The sequence below is a fragment of the Phodopus roborovskii genome, unplaced genomic scaffold (assembly GCF_943737965.1).
Source record: "Phodopus roborovskii unplaced genomic scaffold, PHOROB, whole genome shotgun sequence".
Lineage (NCBI taxonomy): Eukaryota > Metazoa > Chordata > Mammalia > Rodentia > Cricetidae > Phodopus > Phodopus roborovskii.
The window spans coordinates 6,650,500-6,665,184 of NW_026126575.1; the positions used below are offsets into that span (position 1 = coordinate 6,650,500).

Here is a 14,685-nt window from a genome sequence, read left to right on the forward strand (position 1 = left end):
TAGGAATCAGCCAGTAACCTTGAAAATGATTTCGTTCCTCCTAAACAAAATGCCTCACTTTTCAAAACAAAGCCCCTAAGAACAGAATGGCCCACATCTAACATGCAGGAAAGGGCAGAAAACCACAACTCCACCTAAGTCAAAAACACATGAGATGGCTTGAGACTAAAGAGCAGGGTGATGAGACGGCAAAGCCCTGGGAAAGGCCTGAGGGCTGTCAGAGAACACCTTTGCTCATGTAGGGGGCTCTCTCAATCTCAGTTGTGGGTTTGGGCCCCACACTGGGCACCAGATAATAATCAGTTTATTTTTCATCAATTTTTTATTTGAAAACATCACTTCTCATTTTACAGACCAATCCCAGTTTCTACTCCCTCCCCTCCTGCTCGTCCCATCTCCCCATCTTCCTCCCACCCCACCTCCATCCATTCCTCAGAGAAGGTAAGGCTTCCTATGAGCAGTCAACAAAGTCTGGCTTTGAGGCAGGATCAAGGCCCTGTCCCCTATATCTAGGCTGAGCAAGGTAAATGAACTCCAAAAAGCCACTGCCAGAGGCCCCACAGACTGCCCAAGCAACACAAATGTCAGCCATATTCAGAGGGCCTAGTTTCTTCCTAAGCAGGCTCCACTGCTATCAGTCTAGAGTCACAGGTCAGCTGCTTCTGTGGGTTCCCCAAAACGGTCTTGACCTCTTTGATCATATCATTCCTCCCTCTCTTCGACTGGATTCTGGGAGCTTGGCCCAGGGCTAGTTGTGGATCTCTGCATCTTCTTCCATCAGTTTCTGGATGAAGGTTCTATGATGATAATAAGGTAGTCTTCAATCTGATTACAGGGGAAGGTCAGTTCATGCACTCTCTCTGCTGATGCTTAGAGTCTCAGCTGAGGTCATCCTTATGGACTTGTGGGACTTTCCTTAGTGCCAGGTTTCTCTTTAACTCCATAATGGCTTCCTCAATCAAGCTATCTCTTTCCTTTCCCTCTCTGTCCTTCCCCCATCTTGACCATCCCATTCCCTCATGTTCTCCTCCCCCACTGCCCTTCTGACCTCCCCTTCCGCATCAGGAGATCTTGTCTATTTCCCCTTCCCAGGGGGATCCATGTACATCTCTCTTAGGGTTCTTCTTGTTACCTAGCATCTTAGAAGCTGTGAACAACAGATTGGTTATCCTTTGCTTTACATCTAATATCCACTTATGAATGAGTATATATGGTCTTTCTGGATCTGGGTTTCCTCACTCAGGATGTTTTTTTTTTTTTTTTTTTTTCTAGTTTCCATCCATTTGCCTGCAAATTTCATGATATCATTGTTTTTTGTTTGTTTGTTTTGTTTTTCCCACTGAGTAATACTACTCCATTGTGTAAATGTACCATATTTTCTTTTATCTATTCTTCGGTTGAGGGCATCTAGATAGTTTACAGATTCTACCTATTACAAGTAATTCAGCTATAAACACAGTTGAGCTAATATCCTGGTGGTATGAAAGTGCATCCTTTGGGTATATGCCAAGAGTAGAATCGCCATACTGATTTCCAAAGTACAAGTTTGCATTCCCACTGGCAATGGAGGGGCATTCCCATTACTCTGCTTCCTCTCCAGCATAAGCTATTATATGTGTTTTTGATTTTTGCCATTCTGACTCGTGTAAGATGGTATCTCAGAGTCATTTTCATTTGCATTTCCCTGATGACTAAGGAAGCTGAGCAATTCATTAAGTGTCTTTTTGGCCATTTGAGATTCTTCTGTCGAGATTCTGTGTAGATCTGGACCCCATTTTTAATTGAAGTATTTGTTTATTAAGGGGTACAATGAAAAGCCAAACACAGATACAGAGCAAAACATACTCTGCTACTGATCCTGCTGACTTTGTCCAGCTATTCTGAGCAGGTGTCAAGAGCACCAACTATGCCACCTCTCTGCCACTTGGTCTCCGACCATGCCAAGCTCAAGTGAGAACAAGACAGCTTTCCCTACAGTTTATCAGTTGTCAGGTAGCCAAGGAGACCATGCCTTAGGGTTAGTACCCCAAGCTCAGAGAGGTGGAAGCATACAGCTGAAACCATTCACATGACACGAGACAAGGCAGGAAAGAGGGAGGTAAGACCATGCATAGGTACACCCTTCAAATGCTGTCTTTAGTAAACTACATTCAACAGCTGGTTCCACACCTAAAAGGTTCCATGACTTCCAAAAACCGGCATCAGACTGCGGAGCAGGTGTTCACGGTATGAGTAAGGAGAGGGGTACTTGTGACTCAAGTCATAACAAACACAACCCTGACTCTTTTTCTTTCGATACAGGGTCTCATATACAGCTCTGGTTGTCCTGAAACTCACTACCTAGACCAGGAAGATCTCAAATTTACAAGAATTCCAAAGGGCTTAGTGATACACACTTGTAATCCCATCATTTGGGAGGTAGAGGCAAGCAGATCTCGGAGAGTTTGAGGCCAGCCTTGTCTACATAGTGCATTCTAGGACAGCCAGCACTACAAACTGACAACTTATTTTGAAAAAACAAACAAACAATAATAAAAACAAAGGAAGAAACAAAGAATTCTGCTTTGCCTCCAAGCACTGGGATTAAAGTCATGCACCACCACATCTAATTATTTACTGAGCTGAATTAAGAAGAACTTGGGCTTCTACTTTCGGGTCAAAGCCATGGTAGTGTCAAGATCAAGTCCAGTCATCCCAGAGATGTTCTCTGATGTGAGCATTCACAGCTAGGAAGTTAGCCACATGAACATCAGGGTGTTTGCATACCTAGTACTTATGACTGCAGAGAACTTTAGGTAGTTCTGCACTGGAGAGTTCAACAAAGACGGTAGTCCATCAGAATACAAAAGGAGCACCTTCCAGAGTCATAAAGGAATCATGATCAGGGTGGAGTTTCTGTGGAGATGGTAATGGAGTCACCAATATTTACCAGGGGCTATTTGCAGATGAAAATAATACAAAATAAAACTTAAGACACTCAGCTCCAGGTTCGCTTTTCAGTAGTCCAGTACAAATGGCTGCCAATTTTTTTTTTTTTTTTAAATTGGTTTTTTGAGACAGGGTTTCTCTATTGCTTTGGAACTTGTCCTGGAACTAGCTCTGTAGATCAAGCTGGCCTTGAACTCATAGAGATCCTCCTGCCTCTGCCTCCCATAGTACTGGGATTAAAGGCGTGCACCACCAATGCCCGGCTAATTATTTATTTATGTATTTATTTTTAATCACATGTTCTAAGTGTGATTGGCTGGATGGGAAGTACATGGTGTTTTGAAAAACCACCAACAGACTTGTAGTGATGAGAAAGATCAGGAAAGAAGTTTCCCAACAGTAAAGCCAGCCTTCCTATTGTAATCTCACACTATGGAGAATGTCATCTAGATCAAAACCGAACCAGGTTACCCATGAGTCTGGTAGCTGGGCTAGCATGTATGTGCTTCCCAGCTTGTCACAGTGTGGGAGCCACGGATCTGGAAGTATCATAGATTCAGAACCAAGATGGTATTTAAATTTTGTACAGTAAATAAAGGATTAAAAAGAGAAAGAATGAAAAACTCCTTTAATTGGGTTTCAGATAAATTTGTAGCAGATTACCTGCATAACACACTGTGTCACAATATTTAGAAAGCATCTTTGAGACATGTACTTCCAAAATGAGTGGCAATTTTATTCCACTCTCTCTCCAATTGAGCATCCAGCAGATGATCCACTATTGATCTACAATTTAGAGGTGGTGAGATTTTAAGCAACTTACTTAACCTTGAATATGGAGAGTAACAAACAGTATCCTGTTGTAGGACCATCAGGAGACGACTACACTGCAGTGGGGTAAAACCTGGCATATGAAGCATCCAGCACATCTCATAATATAATTATCTTCTACGAATACTTTTATATTCATCTAGAATCTCATTAGCAAAGCTTGAGAACTGACTTAAAATGATTATTCCTAACTTATTTTCTAGATAGGCACACATGCAACAATGTACTCCAAGTCTGGTAAAATTGCAATTATGAATGGGAGTTGGGTGCTGGTGTTTCAGCACTATTGTACAAGAGTAAGAAAGTGAATTTCATCAGCCCCAGTTTCCCTATCAGTAAAAGGATAGTGGTGTAACAGAAGAACCTGACTTCATAGGAGTTGTGCAATAATAACACGAAACACTATAATTAGAACACTTGACAAAAACTTGTTACTCCACAGGAGATTTGTGTTTCTGCTACACACATCTCTCAGACAGTCTCTGCTTCATGGCCTATTAAGGTGTACACCACATCCCAGCTCTAAGACAGTCTAAAGACACTGACATAACTACAGGGAGAAATGATACCCACATGGAGCATATACACCTTTTTCTCCCAAACAATAATTAGTTAATTTATTTCTATTAGGATGAGTTGATTTCCTTTTAAGAATACTTTATCTGGGAGTAATTCAAATTTCTAGAAGTCAAAAGAATAAATATGATACCAAGGATACCACCTGCCCTCTCTCAGGCTCATCCAGAGTTCTGCCTGTTGGCCTGTTACTTGTCTCTCTCTCCATTTCTGCACAGGCAATAAATATATTTTCAGTTGCTTTTTTCTCTCTTGCAAAGAACTGACCCAATCTACCCTTAAATACTTCAGTGCATATTTCCAGATAGAAGTGGCAACCAGTTAATTATATGTGGAGGTGGGAGCTTTCCTGGAGATTAATAAAGGGCTCCATGCACTGTGTTAGCCCTGCCACCTTCCCAGGAAACTGCCTATTTTTAAATACAGTATGCCATTCACTAATACAACAATTTCATTCACATTATGTTTAAAACAGAACAATAGATATTGTCTAGTCTAAATTGAATAAAATCACAACAAGCAGTTTATTTTACACCTCAGTTTTTCGTGTGTGTGACTCTGTTATATGCATTGTGTGTGAGTGCAGGTGAGTGTGCATGTGTGTATGTGAGCACGAGTGCATGCTGTGTTTGAGTGCAGGTAACTGTGTACCATTCTGTGCACGAAGAAGTCAAAGGACAACTTTCAAGATGGCTCTCAGGGATTGAACTCAGGTCCTGGAGACATTCATGACAAGTGTTTTTGTTCACTGAGCTATCTTGCCAGCCCAGCAGTTTGGAGCCCCTATAGGGTCCTGTAACAATGTGGAGGATATGAAACTTTTGGCAACAGTAAAAAGGTTCTGAATATGCAATGATGAACAATTAAACTCAAACATATGCTGGATCTGCGGTATTTGTGGCTGTGTTCTTCCATGTTTCATTCTGCCACTTCCCTGTAGCCTCTGTTCTGAACATGTAAGTGCTACTTTGCACTAAGCATGCTGTCACCCCATATGACAGCAGCAACACTGTCTATGCGAGCTTGGCTCAGATATGCAATGCTAGAGGTTATAAACTACAACATTTTTACTATTCAAGGGAGGTTTTCTGCCCTTAAAGGAACATAATTTAGTTATACAAAACAAAAAGCCTTTTAAATTTTCCCTACTGTCATTCCTCAACATGCATCAAATCTGTGCATCTTTGAATGGTACTCATTGTCTTTGATTTTTAAAATTACTGTTTGAGCTGCTCACTTGACTTTCACAGAAAAGTGGTTCAATGAATTTTGGTTTGAGATTAGCTCAGAGTTTAAAACTTCCTGAAATGGCCCTGAATATGATTCTGTTCTTTTGTACTATGTACTTGTGTGAAGCAGCATCCCAGTACTCACCAACGTAAGATCAAGTTGCCAATCAACTCCCAAAGACATGAAAAATATTCTATGTCCTGCACTATCAAATAGTTAACAAAGACATAAGTCATTGTGTATGTATGACAACCACATCTATCTTGTTTAGGCAAGTTTGTTATTATCTTTAGTAAATGACAACGGAAGTTGCTTTAATGAATTCTTCTCAACAAATGCTAATTTGTACAGTTATTTTATATATCTATGTAATTTTCCCCAGGTAAAAATTTCTCAGGCAAACAGTGGTTGTAGGTGAAAAGTGTTTAAGCACCCATGACTTATATCATGGCCTATCTTAAATTTTATCGTGTGTGTGTTCATCTGTATGTATACTATTTGAGTGCAGAAGCCCCCAAAGGCTAGAAGAGGTTATCAGACACCCTGGAACTGGAGTTACAGGCCACTTTGGCCAGCCTCATCTGAGTGCTGGAACCAAACCCATCCTCTGTAAGAGTACAAAGTGCTATTCTTCCCCTATTATTCACCCCCTGTTGCATCAGGGTTTAGAAAGGCAATCAAATCACAGGAGGAAAAGTATCCTTACCTGAACTTCAACATAAATGCTCACCACCCATAAAAAGAGCTAGAAATGTACTTGTATTTTTGTGCGGTTTTCTGGTGTGTGTGTGTGTGTGTGTGTGTGTGTGTGTGTGTGTGTGTGTGTGTGATTTTTGTTTTGTTTTGGAGACAGGGTCTACACTAGCCTCAAACTCCCTGGGCTCTATGCTGCTAAGTGCATCGATGCTACTGCTGCAGATACTGGCACCATCCATCACTGACAGTGGAACCCTGCCTTCTTAGATTTCCAGCATGCACTGAAAGTCAGTGCTATCCAGGCCTTGAGCACCAGATTGAGATTGGTGGTGCAGCCAGCCTGTGGACTGAGCAGCCACAGACTGTAAGCCTCTGCAGAGTGCAAACAGCCACTGCTGGACCACCCAGCAAGCAGCATGAAAGCCAACCCACTATTTCCCTTTGTAGTGTATATCAATTCCATTGATTTCAATCCTGCACAGGAACCCTGGCTAATATAATCAACTTAAAACCCAGTTTTAAGTAGTACTAGGGATCAAATCTAAAGGATAGGAGTGGGGAGCTCATAAATGCTAGGTGAGCACTCAACCAACACACCTCTAGCCCTCTGTGCACTTGTTTCTACTGAACACACTTGATGCAAGGAGAATTTGTATCAAATACACTGTATTTTATTCTCTGGACTTAAACCTTTTTTTGAAAAACTAATATAGTGAAATCTTCTCTGACATAATAGGTGGTAAGGACACTATGGAAACTCATATACCTTCAAAAATTACTGTGAAAATGGCTTTATAATTGTAACAAATCTTGATGGAAAATGTCAGCTAAAATTATAAAGCAATTAAATAAATTAACACAGCTGCCAAATAGATACATTAGGATCCTGGACTGAGCCAATGCCTAATCCATGTGTTACTAAGAGGAGACGGCTTGTGATTCAGTACATATATTTAAAAAATTAATTGTCAAGGTGACAGCAGGCAAAGAAGCAAAACCAGAGCTTGAAGTCTGGTGGTAGTTAGATGGGTTTCTACTTCAGTTCCGGCCTTAATAAACTGGGTACCAGCACACACCACTGACTGGTGCTGTCCACTTCTCTTGCTACATACACTAAGAATACATGAGATACAATACTAACAAACCACATCTCTTTCTCAGAAGAGGCTTCAAATAGAGGACAGTGACCTCCTCTCATTCCAGCCTCTGTCACAGGACCAAACAGCAAGAAGGTTCTTGCTCAATTCAGACACCTTGGTACCTCCAATCCTGAGTTATACGTTTCTGGTTTTGTTTTGTTTTTGCTTGCTTTTTAAAAAAAATATCCCCTAGCCTAGAGTGTTTCTGAGATAGCTAAAGCCTAAAGGGAACTTGAAAATGAGAAGCAATGCTAAATTTGGAAATTCATGTCAGTAGAAGGACTGACCTCATAGGAAGAGCTTCAGATAGAAGCTCCCAGGACTGTGTAACATTCTCACAATGCAACACAACATTGTTATCATCTACAAGGTTCATCTTTGAGTAAAACTAAATTACAAAAAAAAAAAAAAAAAAAAAAAAAAAAAAAAGGTAAAAACTCAGGATATTCATAGCTACCCTAGGACACATGTGGTCTGAGGGACACAGGTTGGTCACACTTGATGGGTGACCTGGGAAGAGGAAGACTCACTTTTGGGTGCTCATGTACTACTCACAAGCATCCATGAAAAATGGGGGGAGGCACACAGCACAGGAAAACTGCTAACTGGAAGAGGTGCTGGCCTCTCAGGTCCTTCCAGCAGGATGGTCCAGAGAGTCAGCATCCATGTCAAGCACCAATTAAACAGGGTCAGTAGGGAGTCCAGGAGAGCAGAGTGAAAACTGAAAGGTGGTTTGTGGTGATGCTTTTCTTTACATTACTGTACCACTTGCTAAATAAACTAGCTGATAAGGCAGGTTAAAGGTTCAAACACACACACACACACACACACACACACACACACACACACACACACACACACAGAAGAAGGGGAGATGGAGAGAGGGAGAGAGAAGAGGGAGAGAGGAAAAGAGAGAATCTGTCTGTCTGTACTTCAGGCTTATGACAACCTATGTATCCTAGAGTTAGAGATGATAGGACAGAGGCAATCTATACAAACTATACAAATCACAGCAGAGCACCTGCGGACACAGAGTCACAAAATTAAGTGACTATCAATGCCATGAATCAGGCTAGGCTTTGCAAAGAGCAAAAAGAAATCCTTTTAATTTTGGGCAGCACTTTGATTAGAGGATAACAGTCATGTTAGTACTCAGATGCTCACAGACCTTTCTACAAGTTCCAATCAGAAGCACTTCATCAACATCAAACATAATCTAAACACAGACACACATTCCTGAAGACGTCCAGCATTAGCTTCTTTGCTCGCGGTCTATTTTATCATTAGCTCTAATTATTAGAAACCATGGCAGAATGGGCTGATTTCAGACAAATCATAGTGGAAACAACAGTGTGTAAGAGAAAACTTCAGGTTCAAATAGTCCCCAGAGTAATGCATGGCTCTATGTATGACAGAGGAAAAAAAAAAAAAAAACGTCAATGTTGGCAGATGCTCAACTGTCTATCTGAATATGGCGCCTCTATAAATAAAGACCAGTGATAGCTGTTTTTCACATCAAATCTCAAATGTCTTGGAGATCAAACACAACCTCTTTGTAAACTCCTTTAAGTTAATAGTCAATACCTCTTAGGCAGGTTACTATGGTCTCAGTATCACAGAAAGTCTTGATCAACAACATATTAAGCTATAAAACAGGTTTCTCCTCTCCTTCCCTCTTTCAGGAGACATTTGTTTGCCTGTGTGGAAAAACGAGCCCCTCAGAACAGAGCCCCCAGATGTGTGCTCAGCATTCCAGAGAAGCAACATTGCTGAATGAGCCATGAGCTGCATCTTGCATCTCACTTTGACAACAGCGGCATGGCAAATGACAAGCCCTGTCAGGTGAGGTATTTATCCTCACATGGAATGCAGCTACTTCAAAGCACCAATCTCAGATGCTGTCACATCAACGAAGACAAGAAGTCAGAAAACAGGGAGGCCATCGTTGAGGGAGGTACAGCAACAGAGAGTGTAATTAAGAGGTGCTGCACAGGACTCCTAGCTCCATGTTTAGGACAGCTTGGATTACCTGCCAAGTCACCAAAGAAGGCCTTACCAGACAGTCTCTGAGGAGAGCAATCTTCCGAGCAGCCTCTCAATCTGGAAGCCTATGCAAAAGCAGCTCTTAAAGGCTGCATATGCATATCCAAGGAAGTAAAAACAATCAAGGAAAACAGAGAACTTTCCTCCATATTTCTTTTTTTGTTCATTTACTCAACAAATAGTTATCTTACTATCCAGGCACCAAGTTAGAGATGCAGAGGTCACCTTGGGAGACCTGGCAAAGTTAGATTCTAGTAAGACAGACAGACAGACACACAGTAGAAATCATAGCTCAAGACATGGTAGAGGGTGAAAGGCTTAGAGAGACCTGAGGAGGGCACCTGCCTCAGTAAAGGAGATGAGGCAGAACTTCAAGGGAGAACAGGCATCTAGGCCATGAAAGTAAGAAAGTGGTCAGAGAAAGCAATGTGTACAATAGAAGAAGGTGCTTATATGCTGGGGACAGGAAGAAGTCTGTGTGAAGCATTAGGCAGGCACCGGGAAATGGCTGCATGTGCTTCAGGAGAGCTACAAACAGGGCACAAGACAAAACTGGACACTTAGAATATGGTGGTGTGTGTGTGTGTTCGTGTACACATGCATGTGTGGCTGCATTACATGGTTCTCAGTGTGAGGTAGAGTGCTGCACAGTCAGGAGGATGGTCATGCCTACAAGAACCTACCTCATAAGCCTCCCTTCCCTGGGAGACCTTCCATTTTAAGAGCGACAAAGGAGTTCTATGAGCTGCGCGAGGCCACAGAGCTGGCAGAGCTCTGACTTCTGACTCCTCTAGCACTGAGCTCTTTTCTGTACTCTTTTCTTCCTAGGGAGGGGGAGTGATTTTCAGTGGCAAATATAATTATGTTCTACCACGATGACCTTTTCCTTCTGCTGTAGAAACCAAGTTCTTGAATAAAGAGAAAAATAAAAGGGAGAATAGCTACAACAAAAATAGGGTGGTATGAAGGCATTAAACAGGGGACGTGGATGGTATGTGAATTATACCTCAATGAAGCTGCTAGAAATTAAAAATAATAATCACAGCAGTCGTGAGAAGTGAGCAGCATGGAATCTGTAAGTGTGACTGGGCAGAAATTCAGTTGTTCTCTGCTTATTGGTAAAACAGACTATTGCCATGCATAGGGCTGAGTTCTAAGCTGTTCATCACAACACACATACTGAAGATGTTAAGATGACTAGGGACTAGAGGAGCTTTATCTCTTCATTTCCAGTGGACAATATATCTTCTGCAATGTGGAGAACAGAACATCAACCTGGACTGGCAGAAACCTGCTCATGAGGTCACACACTGAGGTCCAGGAGTATCAGCCAATGGAGGTTCTGGAAAGCAACAGATCACAGGAACTTTTGTTCCTATTATAACACAAGGAGGATTGATTCTCCCAACTCAGGACTTCTACAGCCCACTCACAAAGGCATTGGTAAAGAAAGATCCCTGCTTTCCAAGGGAATAGGGCCTAAGGGTCAAAATAAACACACATGGGGACAGACTTGATTTGACCTGCCACAGAATCCTATATCACCTTAGCCAACTCATGTTAACAACCACATCATGGGCAGGGTAGGTAGCTGAGTAAGTACGTGGAGTGCTTGCTAGACAAGCATGAGCGCCTGGGCCCACAGTTTAGAAAGGCAGATGTGATGACACAGGCTTGTAACCCTAGCGCATAGTGGGTGGAGACATGTAATCCTTGTGACTTTCCAGGAAAGCCAGTCAAGCTTCAATCATAAGCCCCAAATCCCAGTGAGAGAACCAGGTTTCAGCACCTGAGAAATGACATCAAAAATGGACATCTGGATTCTACCTACACACATGTGCATGTGGGTACATACATACATGAATAACAGATACACATACACACACACTTACAGAGCACAACAGACACAGAAATAGCACTCATTTTCTGACATTTTATAATCGGATAGGTACAGTGAATTGTGATTTATCTTCTTTTTTAGGCCAAACACCAATTTCACTTTCCAAATTCCTGATCTACTAGTTTTATACAAACAGGACATCAATACCAAGTGTTTTTTTTTTTTTTTTTTTTTTTTTTGTTTTTTTTTTTTCACGAGAAGACAAACATTGTTTTGCCTCTGTTTTTAAAAACTGAGGCCATTTTGGACCTACTTCCTAAATAGTGGCACACTTAAAATCAAGCCATTTAGCTCACAGTTAGGTCCAACAGATCAGTGTGGGGGAAATGGGAAAGCTTGCCAAAAATGTAACCATGGTAACACCACAGATGCATCAAGCAATGGTGTGATCATTTGCTTCATCCCCATTTCATAAATTGCTATCTAAACAGGGGAAAAATTATGTAGAGAACAATCATGAGTCTGCAATTAGTAAATTCTGCAAAGTTGCAGTCAACCTGAACCTATAACTTACAGGCACTCACAGGACAGCTAAGAAATGGCCCTAGAAAGTTCAAGAGTCAACAAGAGGAGCATCTGCTCTGAAGTCTCCATGAATGTTTCCTCATCCTCTTGGTGTAGATAGCATGGGCCAGCATGACAGAGGTGGACCAAGCTGGATCCTATCACCCTGAGTCACATTCTCACTCAAAACTGTGTTACAAGATCACTAAAGATCAGATTAAAGTCCCTACCCCAGCCACAAGACTAGAATTAGAATTGCAATTAATCTTAAATATATATGGGGCCATTAAAGGGTTAGAGTTTTCAATTCATTATGGAAAAGCTGAAATGAAAGAGGGCAACGGAGCCATCTTCTATGTCAGATGCAGCTGCCAGTGAGTAAAGAGGACTATAGAGGACTGTCCCAAGTTAATCACAGTGTTCCTCTTCTCCACAGAACCTCGACTTGCTACCATGTAAAATGGCGGGCAGCAGATTATTCTAGAAACTTATTTCCTAAGGTTCTCAAATCCATGTAAACCTTTTGGTTAGTTACACTTGTGGTTTCATAGGAGTACCTGCAAACATCGGCAGTCTAGCCTATTACTTACAAAATATTATATTTTTAGACATCAGAGCACAGCAAAAGAAGGACTTTGTGGACAGTATTCTTCCTCTAGGAGACAGTATCTTAAAAATGGTCGCTCTAAAAACTCTTTAAAACTTCAAAGAGAACCAGAAAGTAAAATTCCCAGTAATAAGACCAAGATGACTCCTTCCTTGGGGTGTGAATGAAATCAAGTCCATGGACCCAAGTGTATTCACGTCCCACTCGGAGGCAATTGTCCATTTATGCACTCACAGATTATCACACTGACTGCTTGTCCTTAATGCTGAAGGTCTTCCTTTTAGAGGCTGGACGTTCTGTATCTTGCTTGCTCAAATTTGATTGCCTTGAATGGTTTTTAGAATTGTAGTTTATAATCTGTGAATATCCTTTCTTCCTACAATCCAGAGTTAGGATCTTTTAAATCTAATTGTATGGAAGGAAGGCACAGGGAAGGAGCATGTACTGTGGTCTTCCTTACACTGAAGGCCATTAAAAACACAGTGGCCTCTGTCCAGGTCAGTCTCAGGGTCTCTGCCTGGCTCACTCCATATCTCTAGAAGCTTCACCATGCCAAAGCTTTACAAACTTCTTCCTGGCTTCAGCCCATTTATGCTCCACAGTAGTTTCATGAAACTACCATGACTGACATGTTCTTTATACAGATCAGATGGTGAGACCACAAAAGGTAGATAATTTGCCCAGCATTTAAAACTAGTAAGTAGCAGAGCCAAATGGAAATCCAGTCACACAGTTACACCATGACATCATGCTGTCTGTCCTGCTGTCAACCAACATTTGCTTTATTTAGGGCATCATTAGGTGGACACGCTGCTATGTGTGCCAGAATCATCAGCTGAGCTTCTTTCTCCGCTCTCCTCTTTACACACACGTGAGCACATGCACACTCACTCTCCAGCAGTGAGACACTAAAGCTGGCTACTTACAAGGCACGGCATGGCGGTAGAGGTTGTCCCTTATGGTCTGCTGGAGCTCATGATCTGGAGACCCCTTCTGGAACCGCTGGTTGAGGAAGTGGCGCAGGTCCTTGTTGAGCCTTCCTCCTGCAGGAAACATAAAACAGACAGCGCACATCAACAAGAGAGGGCCTTCTGTCAGAGCTGTGTGTGAGAAAGCAGCATCCAGCAAATCCAGCCCACAGACCCTCAGCCACTGTGAGGAAGTATTTCCCTCTGCAGGGGGAAAGCCAGGAGAAAGCAACAAAGAGAAAATGAGAGGGAAGCAACCAAGGTGTGGGCCCAATCAGAGCAACACTAGGAAGCTAAATTAGGGGGAATTTCCTCTAGGCTTTACATTTAAATGGGTGCCAGTGCCAGTGCCAGACACTCCCAGAGGGAGAACAAACAGGTGACACTGCCAAGAGGGCAGTCCAACATTAAGTGTCAAATTATAAAGCAGTCTCCACCTCTCCAGGCAGTTCAGAACTCCAGTATAATCCACTATAGCAAAAAAAAAAAAAAAAAAAAAAAAAAAAAAAAAAAACTGATTCAGTAAAGTTCAGCCCACCTGCATAGTAACTGCTAAGTATATATATGAGATACACCTCCACATGCCAGTTGCAGGGAGGGAGCTTGGAAAATAGCCTTCAAGGTCTGAACCCTATTTGCATTTTTAAACTTTATTTAACTGGCATGTAAAGGCAGAAATTATTTACATAGTAAGTATATAGGGGTGTATCATGTAATGTTTGAACATAGGTATACACTGCACAATGGTTAAGGTAGCTATCATTTGTATACAGTGAAAACTTTAAAAATCCTTCCAGCTTTTTAAGTGTAGAATACTGTACTATTATGTTTAGTTATCCTTTTCAATGGGAGCAAACACAATGTTTCTTGTTTTTTCCTGACAAAACATTGCATCTATTGACAAACCTCTCCCCTTGCACTTCCCAGGCCAGTGATAAACACCATTCATACTACCAACTTATTGGCAATTAGTACGAAATCAGCTTTTGTATTCCATGCAGGCGCGAGATCATGGGTGTCTGTCTCTATGACTCTTTTTGTGTGAAAAAAGATTCTAAATAGGTAATGGACAGAGGCACAGCTTAGCCAGTTTGAGACTAAGTTCAATCCCCAGAATGAAATAAAAACAACAAAATATATAAACTACAAATAAAAAAGAAAGAACACATATTAATAGAAGGAATCTTAAAAAAAAATAAAAAAGACTGCCATTTCTTTTAGAGCAAAAGACTCAAGCAGAGAAAAGAGAGACCCCATTCTTCA

At 41.5% G+C, this 14,685-nt stretch overlaps 1 protein-coding gene across 18 annotated transcripts in view; it reads right to left on the bottom strand.

Moving 5' to 3' along the window:
* Positions 1–14,685, bottom strand: part of Magi1 (membrane associated guanylate kinase, WW and PDZ domain containing 1) — a 576,610-nt gene that overhangs the window by 224,059 nt on the left and 337,866 nt on the right. For all 18 annotated transcript variants that reach the window (XM_051203415.1, XM_051203414.1, XM_051203411.1 and 15 more), the window contains exon 2: positions 13,381–13,497. In XM_051203415.1, the coding sequence (XP_051059372.1) occupies positions 13,381–13,497 (117 nt within the window). The remainder of the gene's footprint in view (positions 1–13,380; positions 13,498–14,685) is intronic.